The 10,944-nt window shown below is 46.4% G+C and overlaps 1 protein-coding gene across 1 annotated transcript in view; it reads left to right on the top strand.

The window, feature by feature from the left end:
• The first annotated feature begins 242 nt into the window (after positions 1 to 242).
• EIF3G (eukaryotic translation initiation factor 3 subunit G) overlaps positions 243 to 10,944 on the top strand; it is a 34,345-nt gene continuing 23,643 nt past the window's right edge. The window contains exons 1-3 of the mRNA XM_073622545.1: positions 243 to 381; positions 9,166 to 9,293; positions 9,387 to 9,475. Of these exons, the coding sequence (XP_073478646.1) occupies positions 362 to 381; positions 9,166 to 9,293; positions 9,387 to 9,475 (237 nt within the window). The 5' untranslated portion in view covers positions 243 to 361. The remainder of the gene's footprint in view (positions 382 to 9,165; positions 9,294 to 9,386; positions 9,476 to 10,944) is intronic.

Raw genomic sequence — 10,944 nt, 5'->3', positions numbered from 1 at the left:
TGCCCATACTACACAACACTTCACAGGGAACTCCTGTAGTAGACATTGCTGTGCTCCTAACATGCAGCAGTGAGCAGCACACACTGATGTCTCCATACTATGCAGGACATAGCAGGGAACCCCTTTAGCAGACATTGTAGTGCCTGTACTATGAAAGTACTCTGCAGAAAGCACACATGGCAGACCCCCTCCCGGTCAGTCACACTACCGCCACGTGACCAAAGTCCTCCAGCACCACAGAGCCGCGTAGCCAGAGCGGCGCCGGAAGTGTGCCCTCCTGCCTTGTCCCCCTTCCTGTGTGTTGTGTCTGGCTGTGAGTTTCTCTTCAGCTTCCGGCGGCGCCATCACTACAGCCTGGAACATGCCGACCGGAGACTACGAGTGAGTGTACCGGGGGAGGGGGATTCCGACATGCGGGGTGTATTATGGAAGGTGAAGGCGGAGATATATTAACCGGGGGGGGATATGGATGAGGACGGTTGTTATGGGTATGGCTGGTGGGGGTGATGGAGATGAAGATGAGTATGGATGTGATGGTGGGGAAGGTTGTTGCAGGGAGGGATGATGGTGCTGATAGTAGTGGTGGTGGGGGGTGTACGGTAGTAATGAGGGTAATATAGAAGAGTGTGGTAGTGATGGGTTCAGTAGTGATGAGGATGATGGGTGTTGTAATGGTTGAGGGGTTGATACTGGTGATGAGTACTAAAAGTGGATGAGATGAGGGGAGATGGTGGAGATGAGTATGGCCAGGATGATTGGGGGGGGGGATGGGACAGGTAGGGTTGATGGTGCCCATAGTGGTGATTATAGTAGTATTGAGGATGAATGGGGGGTAATAGTACTGAGGGTGGTAGTGATTGTGTGCTAGTGGAGGATGATGAGCTTCGTAGGGAGATGGTAGTGAAAGAGATGAGAGAGGATTGTAGAGATGAGTATGGCCAGGATGATGGGGCTGGTAGGATTAATGGTGCCGATAGTGGTTGGGTATAGTTGTACTGGAGATGATGGGGGTAATAGTTCCTGGGGTAGTAATGATGGGGGTGATGAAGTGGTAGTGGAGGTAATGAAAGATCAGTAGTGATGGGGGATGATGAGTGTTGTAATAGGGCAGGTGGGGTTGATGGGTGCTGTAGTGGTGTTGTTGGTGTTGGTGGGGTAGTTGTTATGAGTACAGTAGTTATGGGTGGTAATAGTTGGGGGTGATACTGGTGGGTACTGAAGATGCTAAAATGGAAGTGTTAAGGAGGGTGGGTGGTAAAGATGAGTATGGTAGGAATAATGGGGGCAGCTGTGGCTAGTAGGGTTGATGGAGAATGGTAGTGATGAGTACACTAGTGAAAGGGATGGTGGAGGAGGTGAATGGAATAGTAGTGATGAGTATGACTGGAATGATGAACAATGTTATGATTGGGGCAGGTGGAGTTGATGGAGTGCTAGCAATGGGTACGGTAGTGGTGGACATGATGGGGGTGGTTTCAATGACTAAAGAAGTTATGGGTGGGGGTGATGCAGGTGATATGGTTGTGTACAGTAGTACTGGAGATCATGGGGGTGATTGTGGTGGGTACAGTAGCAATTGTAGTGTTGGGTACAGTAGTGATAGGGGTGGTATTTGGTACAGTAGCAATTGTGGTAGTGGTGGGTACAGTAGTGATTGTGCTGGTAGTGGTGGGTACAGTAGTAATGGGGGTGGTAGTGGTAGGTACAGTAGTAATGGGGGTGGTAGTGGTAGGTACAGTAGTAATGGGGGTGGTAGTGGTAGGTACAGTAGTGATTGTGGTGGGTACAGTAGTGATGGGGGTGATTGTGGTGGGTACAGTAGTGATGGGGGTGATTGTGGTGGGTACAGTAGTGATTGTGCTGGTAGTGGTGGGTACAGTAGTAATGGGGATGGTAGTGGTAGGTACAGTAGTGATTGTGGTGGGTACAATAGTAATGGGGTTATTGTGGTGGGTACAATAGTAATGGGGGTGATTGTGGTGGGTACAATAGTAATGGGGGTGATTGTGGTGGGTGCAGTAGTGATGGGGGTGATTGTGGTGGGTACAGTAGTGATGGGGGTGATTGTGGTGGGTACAGTAGTGATGGGGGTGATTGTGGTGGGTACAGTAGTGATGGGGGTGATTGTGGTGGGTACAGTAGTGATGGGTACAGTAGTGATTGTGCTGGTAGTGGTGGGTACAGTAGTAATGGGGGTGGTAGTGGTAGGTACAGTAGTGATTGTGGTGGGTACAGTAGTTATGGGGGTGATTGTGGTGGGTACAGTAGTTATGGGGGTGATTGTGGTGGGTACAGTAGTGATTGTGGTGGGTGCAGTAGTAAGGGGGGTGGTAGTGGTAGGTACAGTAGTGATGGTGATTGTGGTGGGTACAGTAGTGATGGGGGTGATTGTGGTGGGTACAGTAGTGATGGGGGTGATTATGGTGGGTACAGTAGTGATGGGTACAGTAGTGATTGTGCTGGTAGTGGTGGGTACAGTAGTAATGGGGGTGATAGTGGTAGGTACAGTAGTGATTGTGGTGGGTACAGTAGTTATGGGGGTGATTGTGGTGGGTACAGTAGTGATTGTGGTGGGTGCAGTAGTAAGGGGGGTGGTAGTGGTAGGTACAGTAGTGATGGTGATTGTGGTGGGTACAGTAGTGATGGGGGTGATTGTGATGGGGCTGGTAGTGGTGGGTACAGTAGTGATTGTGCTGGTAGTGGTGGGTATGGTAGTAATGGGGGTGGTAGTGGTAGGTTCAGTAGTGATTGTGGTGGGTACAGTAGTGATGGGGGCAGTAGTGATTGCGGTGGTAGTGATCTGTACAGTAGTGATAGTGGTGGGTACAATAGTGATTGTGATGGGGGTGGTATATACAGTAGTGATTGGTGGTGGGTACAGTAGAAATGTGGGTGGTAGTGGTGGGTACAGTAGTGATGGGGGTAATGAAGTTGTAGTGGAGGAGATTAAAGGTCAGTAGTGATGGGGGTGATGAGCGTTGTAATGGTTGGGGTAGGTGGGATTGATGATGGTGCTAAGGAAGGGTACAATAGTAGTTGTGATAAGTACGGTAGTTATGGGTATAACTGTGAAAATATACAAAAACACTGCGCTCACTAAAATAACAAAACAAAAAAGCAGCTACATAAGTTGTGACAAAAAACAATGAAAGGGAACTAAGAAAATGTAGCGCTAAGTGAATATTTGGCAAAGTAAAATCAAGTCCACAAATCTTTAACCACTAGGCATCCGTGCTATGGCCAAATGATGGCCACAGCGCGGACCTGAATTCCCGGGAGGCCGTCATATGACGGTCTCCCCTGTGCACACACACTGCAGGGCGCGCGCCGAGCGCGCTGTGATCACCAAGTCACTGAGACTCGGCCAATGCCAATGACAGCTGATCACATGATGTACATAAAAGATCGGTAATCGTTTTTTTTTTTTCTACTCACGCTGACAGCGTGAGTAGAAAAAAAAAGCCGATCACCGTCTCAGATGTGAGGGACATCTGTCCCGAAGTGGAGGAGGCACATCTGTGTCACCTAACAGTGCCCACAAGTGCCACCTATCAATGTCCACAAGTGCCAGCTATCAATACCCACCAGTAGTGCCAATCAGTGCCACCTAGCAGTGCTGCCTATCAGTGTAACTGATCAGTGCCCATTATTGCCACCCATCAGTGCCCATCACTGCCGCCTCATCAGCGTACATCAATGAAAGAGAAAAATTATCTGTTTTAAATTTTTTATAACAAAATATAATTTTTTTTTTTTTTTTAATTCAGTCTAACCGCAGAGGAGATCAAATACCACCAAAAGAAAGCTCTATTTGTGGGGAAAAAATGATAAAAGTTTCATTTGGGTACAGTGTTGTATGACCGCGCAATTGTCATTCAAAGTGCGTCAGCGCTGAAAGCTGAAATTTGGTCTGGATTGGAGGGGGGTTTAAGTGCCCAGTAAGCAAGTGGTTAAACTTGATGGTGCATCTTGTGAAAAGTGAATAATAAAGTCTCAAAATGAAAAACTGTAAAATAATGAAGTGTCCAATTGTGTCAGAACACGGAAGGGGCTATTCCTGGATGGTTGATAACAAACATGAGCTGGCAGAGGTGGTATAGATCCGTGGATGGAACCAACCTCAATAATGCTCAACATCGGTGGATAAGAAAAGATGGATACTCTTACCAGATCTGGTAGACTCCCCTGTCAGCGACATGGAGTCAATCAAGCAGTGAGCCCAGCCGGGCAGATGGAAGAATTTCAGGATGGTAGAGCTGGCTAGGTGGACTTCAACCGACCCTCAGGGGGTCATCAACCGAACCTCCAAGGATCATCAAGGCAGGTCATCAAGGTAAGGATTCCAAACTCAAGGCTCTGGAGGCAGGATGTGTCACAAGTGGCCCAATATGAGCAATCGTTCTCTTCCAGATAATATGTAAAGAAAAATTAAAACTTACGCATAGTGCAGGTAAAAAGGGGGAGGTTTTTATTTCTAAAAAACTGAACAAATAAAATAGTGATCACATAAATGGCAAAGGCAGCATGGAGAGGGGGCAACCACCCTGTCACTATCACTATTTTATTTGTTCAGTTTTTTTAGAAATAAAAACCTCCCCCTTTTTATGCGGAAGTTTTAATTTTTCTTTACATATTATCTGGATGAGAGCGATTGCCCATATTGGGCCACTTGTGACACATCCTGCCTCCAGAGCCTTGAGTTTGGAATCCTTACCTTGATGACCTGCCTTGATGATCCTTGGAGGTTCGGTTGATGACCCCCTGAGGTTCGGTTGAAGTCCACCTAGCCAGCTCTACCATCCTGAAACCCTTCCCTCTGCCCGGCTGGGCTCACTGCTTCATTGACTCCATGTCGCTGACAGGGGAGTCCCCCAGATCTGGTAAGAATACCCATCTTTTCTTATCCACCGATGTTGAGCAGCATTGATGTTGGTTCCATCCACGGATCTATACCACCTCTGCCAGCTCATGTTTGTTATCCACCATCCAGGAATAGCCCCTTCCGTGTTCTGACACAATTGGACACTTCATTATTTTACAGTTTTTCATTTTGAGACTTTATTATTCACTTTTCACAAGATGCACCATCAAGTTTAAAGATTTGTGGACTTGATTTTACTTTGCCAAATATTCACTTAGCGCTGCATTTTCTTACTCTCCTTTCATGGGTATAACTGGGATGATATGGCGGGTAATGGGGTGGGGTTGGTGTTCTTGAGGGGGTGATACTGGTGGGTTCAGTAGTACCAGGGGTGGTTGTGAAAGAAATTAGTAGGGGTGCTAGAGATAATGGGGGAGGATGTGTCGGATAGGTTTGTTGGGGCTGATAGTGGTGGGTAAAGTAGTACTGGGGTTAATACTGATGGGTACAGTAATGATGGGACTGATGGAGTGGTAGTGGAGGATGATGAGCGTTGTAATGGTTTGGGGCAGTTAGGGTAATTACCCCATCTCATCATCTCCATGGCACCTCCTTATGCACAGGCAGAGAGCACAGGAAGTTATCAGCTCACAAGATTTCTGGCAATATCAATAGATATATTTTGCACTCATTGCACAGATATTGAAAAACCCTTTCAATGGTAAATTTTACAGACCAAAAGGAAGTAAATAGGTGTAGTTCATTGTTGGGGTTTACATACACTTTTAATGCTGCTGCTGATTGCTGTAGTAGTTTGGCCATTGAGAGAGAGGCAGTTTGATTAGTCATGGATGGATGGATGGATGGGTGAGATAAGAGGAGGTGGCAGAAATAGATTGTGCTGATTATGATAATGGGAATTGTGGCTGCTGGCAGACAAGACAGAGAAAGTTTTTTTTTTTCTTTTAGTCCTTGTTCACATGATCTTCAGCTTGTGTAAGAGTAATGTGAGCAGCAAGCTTTCGCGGCGCTTACGGCATGCTTGTTAAAGTCTTTAAAGCACCATTTACCCCAAGATTGGGAATTTTAAACACAGATCTTATTGGGAGTGCTGACTGTCAATTTAACTACTTCTCGTCCTATAGCAGAAAGAGAGCTACAGCACTGGCCTTAAATACTGGGGGGGCGTTCATGGACGTCCTCCCGAGCAAGCGCTGTCTGTGTGTCAGGCACTCTGTGATCACCGAGTCTGTGAGACTCGAGTGATCAGAGTAAGAATACCAAGGCCTTGTCATGAAGAGGCATCTCCCCTCCCCAAGGTGGGGGGAAGACTTCTGAGGTACTCAGAAGTCTGGTAAAGGGAAATTCAGGACAGATGGACTCACTCCACAGTGTGTGCAGGATACAAGCTAGAATTTCGAGAGTTTCCACCGTCTCGTTTTCTGAGATCAAACGTTCCCAAGGATCCAGGGAAAAGACAATCCCTGTTGCAAGCATTAGACCGATTATTGGCTCAAGGGGTGATCATACAGTTTCCCACACAAGAGCAAGGTTTGGAGTTTTACTCAAACCTGTTTACGGTACCAAAGCCAAATGGGTTTGTCAGACCAATTTAGATCTACGGAATCTAAATCAGTTCCTGAAGATCCGCTCCTTTCGCATGGAATCAATCAAGTCAGTTGTTTCCATCCTACAAGCAGGGGGAACTTCTGGCATCCATCGACATCATAGATGCATATCTTCATGTTCCTGTATTTCCTCCTCACCAGAGGTTTCTGTGGTTCGAAGTAGAACAACAGCACTTTCAGTTTGTAGCTTTGCCCTTCGGGCTTGCTACAGCACTCCAGGTATTCACAAAAGTACTAGCCCCACCTCTAGCCAGGTTAAGGGCACAGGGCATAACTGTCTTGGCTTACTTAGACGATCTATTGTTAATAGGCCAGTCATTGGCTCGCTTGAAGCAAGATGTAGCCATTACAAGCAGTTACCTGGAGAGTCTGGTTTGGATTCTCAACCTGAAGAAATCCTCCTTAAAGCCACTAAAAAGGCTGGAGTATCTGGGCCTGATCATAGACACAGCTCAGGAAAGGGTGTTCTTGCCTCCCGCAAAGATCAGCTCCATACAAAAGCTGGTGCGGTTGGTCAGGTCGAAGAGAAATCCCTCAATTCGCCTTTGCATGAGGTTGTTAGGAAAGATGGTAGTTTCATTCAAAGCAGTTCCCTATGCCCAATTCCGTTCAAGACCGTTTCAAAACAGTATCCTGTCTGCTTGGAACAAGACAATTCAAGCTTTGGATTTGCCAATGCAGCTGTCCCCAAGAGTGTCCCAAAGCCTCAGTTGGTGGCTACTAACTCTGAACCTGCTGAAGGGAAAGTCCTGCAGACCAATTATCTGGAAAGTAGTAACGACCGATGCTAACCTTTCAGGCTGGGGAGCAGTACTAGAGAAGACGACTGTCCAGGGACAGTGGTCAAGAACCGGAAGAGCCTTGCCCATCAACATCCTAGAGATTCGGGCAGTGTATCTGTCTCTGAGAACCTGGACCTCCAGGTTAAAGAATTGTCCTGTCAGGATCCAATCTGACAATGCCATGGCTGTGGCATATATCAATCACCAAGGGGGCACCAAAAGTCTCTCAGCTCAGAGAGAGGTGAACCAGATTCTAACTGGGGCAGAAAAGAATGTCCCATGCCTATCGGCAGTTTTCATTCCGGGAGTAGAGAATTGGCAGGCGGAATACTTAAGTCGCCAGCAGTTATTACAGGAGGAATGGTCTCTTCAGCCCGAGATTTTTCGGGCTGTTTACCAAAGATGGGGGACTCTGGATGTAGACCTTCTAGCGTCCAGATTCAACACAAAGCTAGTCAACTTTGTGTCCAGGACAAGGGACCCACTCGCATACAGAACAGATGCGTTGGTGACCCCGTGGGACCAGTTCTCACTTACCTATGCATTTCCCCCGATTCAATTGCTGTCTTGACTTCTTTGCAGGACCAAGCTGGAAAGAAAGCCGACAATACTGGTAGCACCAGCATGGCCCAGGAGGTCATGGTACGCAGAAATCATATAGATGGCAGCGGAGGACCCATGGTCCCTTCCACTAAGGCCAGACCTGCTATCACAGGGGCCGATATTCCTTCCTACTTTACGAACGCTAAATTTAATGGCCTGGCTATTGAGACCCACATTCTGAAGAAACGTGGGCTTTTCAGGTCAGTTATCTCTACTTTGATTAATGCTAGGAAGCCAGTTTCCAGAGCTATATATTATAGAATCTGGAAGGCTTATGTTTCCTGGTGTGAATCCAGGGGTTGGCACCCTCGGAGATATATTATAGGCAGAACTCTTGCCTTTCTACAATTAGGCGTAGAGATGAAGTTGTCCCTAAGTACTATTAAGGGCCAAATCCCAGCCTTATCAATTTTATTTCAAAGACCGCTTGCTACGCATTCTTTAGTCCGGGGTTTCATGCAAGGAGTGATGCAGATTAATCTGCTAGTTAAATCACCCTTAAGCCCTTGGGACTTGAATTTAGTTTTGTCGGTGTTACTAAAACAGCCATTTGAACCGGTACAGCATATTCCTTTAGCCCTTTTGACAAGGAAGCTGGTATTTTTGGTTGCTATGTCCTCTGCACGGAGGGTATCAGGATTGGCTGCTCTTTCTTGTAAAGAGCCATATTTGATTATTCATGAGGACAGAGTGGTGTTACGCCCTCGTCCAGGCGTAAATACTTGAGGCTCTGTGTCCTATGATGTACTCCAAGAAAAGGATTTTACAGGTAAGCTGTTTTTAAAAATCCTATTTTCTTTATCGTACATCATAGGACACAGAGCCTCAAGTATTTACTTATATATATTTATATTTTTGGTTGAAACGGGGATCTACATATCAGAGATCCTCGCTCTCAGCGTGGCGGCACTCAAGAGAATTTCTGCAGAGAGGCAGTAAAAACCAGAGCAGGCCACCGAGAATTTCTGCAGAGAGGCAGTAAAAACCAGAGCAGGCCACCGCTGTAATATGGGGTTGTGTAATTGTGTTGGTTTCTGGATAGGCAAATATAACAAGTGTATTACACTAATAAATTAGTGTAATTGCCTAAATTTTAAATTGTCATGCAGGAGCTGGAGGTTGAGATCAGGCTTGTGGTAGCAATGCCTACACTGTAAGCTGGTGGGTGGGGCTATGAGGCAGTGATGTGGAATTACACAAGGGAACAGTCCTCAGTTTGGGGTCATCAGTGCAATAATGTTTGCTTCTCTTTTGTTCTCATTGAATAATTCTTACCTTTCTCCTTTCACAGTTCCAAGCCCAGCTGGGCTGACCAGGTGGAAGAAGAGGGAGAAGATGTGGAACCCTTAAGTCCAGCAATAAGTCAAGCTATAATTCAACCGAAAGGTCCAGCTGTTGTGAAGGAGCCTGTAGGAGACAGTGAGCAGGATTTTATATGTACAAAGTATCACTCAGATGCAGGCCGTTGTCTCTTGGGCACACTGTTTATCCCCTCTTTTTTTTTTTCTGTAGTTGTCCTGGACACCCCACGTGAGGTTATCAATGGAAATGTAAAGACCGTCACAGAATACAAGCTGGATGACAATGGCAAGAAAATTAAGGTGAAAGCACTTTGGCACTTGTGGGAGAGGTTCCGTTGTTTTGAGTTGAGAAGAAACGTACACTAGGAAATAGATTTTCTATGGTGCTTCGCTCCATGGCTGGTTCCTTCACCACCTATTTTCCCATAGTTTTATACCCTTCACAGTGTGACGTTTGAAATCCCATTAATGGTTTCAGAGAATGGATGGTGTGGTGGTCTGCAAGTCTGCATTAGTAAGCTCTGTAGTTGGCTCTGCTCCCCCGAGGACAAAGGTCTGTCCCATCTGTGTAGGCACTGCAATAGTGTTTTAGCTAGAACCTTATACCACCGTAGAGCCTTGTCCTACATTCCTGCTGCCCCAGTTTTCTGTAGGTTCTCTTCATACTGCCATCTCCTTCATGAGATATCTATCCACTGTTCTCTTTCCCCAATTGAGAACCAAGTATGTTCTCCCTCCCTCTCTCCACCTTTGGTTTCTGTATTGCTAACAACAGCTTCCATTTCTTCACCCCGCACCATCTGTTTCCATACCCCGTCTCCATTATCTCCAATTCCACACCACCTCCTCCTACCATCCTGCCACCCCCTCACCGTCAGTTTCCATAGCCTGATTCCATTTTTAGTTTCTTTTCCACAATACCACCTTCTATGCACCCAGCCTCTTAGCATCAGCAACCGTCCCCCCACCTTTCAATATCAGTTTCCATAGTCTGACTCCATTGTCTCCTTCTCTTCCACACCACCACCTCCTTTGCACCCAGATTCTTAGCATCTGCTACCGTCCCGCTACCCCTCAGCATCAGTTTCCATAGTCCGAATCCATTATCGGCTTCTATTCCACACACCGCCTCTTAGCATCTGCTACCTTCCCCCCAACTTTATCATTTTCCATAGTTTGACTCTTCCTATTTCACAACCACACCTCCTATGCACCCAGCCTCTTCACATCCTCTACCGTCTCACCCCACCCCCCCACCTTTCACCATCAGTTTCCATAGCCTGACTCCATCATCAGCTCAACCCCCGCCCCCCCAACTTCTCACTCTCATCTTAAGCCTCCATCCACCACCATATAACAGCAGTTACTATATCACTTCACCACCACTTCCTGTGCCCCCACTCCCACAGCATCACGTCCTGTTTCCTACAACCCTCAATTATCAACTTGTTCCCCACTGTACGATCAGCTTCTACCCCATTTTAAAGACTCTGTATCTGCTTGCTTGTACAGGATGTACGGGTACACAGATACACTGACAGATGCAGGAGACCTTCATGGCACCAGCGATCAGCAGATGCTTTACAGGTTCCAGAAAAAAATAAAAATAAATGCACATTTACCTGCAAAAAAATGTGCTTTTATTATTTTTATTTTTTTTAAAGTGAACTTATCCTTTAAATAAATGACCATAGCTTGGCCATGGGTACGCTCTATTAGATATTTTGGTACAATAACAATATACAGAGCTACCCCTGAAGTGTTAAACA

The sequence above is a fragment of the Aquarana catesbeiana genome, linkage group LG03 (genome assembly GCF_042186555.1).
Source record: "Aquarana catesbeiana isolate 2022-GZ linkage group LG03, ASM4218655v1, whole genome shotgun sequence".
NCBI classification, from domain to species: domain Eukaryota; kingdom Metazoa; phylum Chordata; class Amphibia; order Anura; family Ranidae; genus Aquarana; species Aquarana catesbeiana.
Note: the sequence above shows the minus strand (reverse complement) of the source record. Positions and strands in the feature narration are given on the sequence as shown.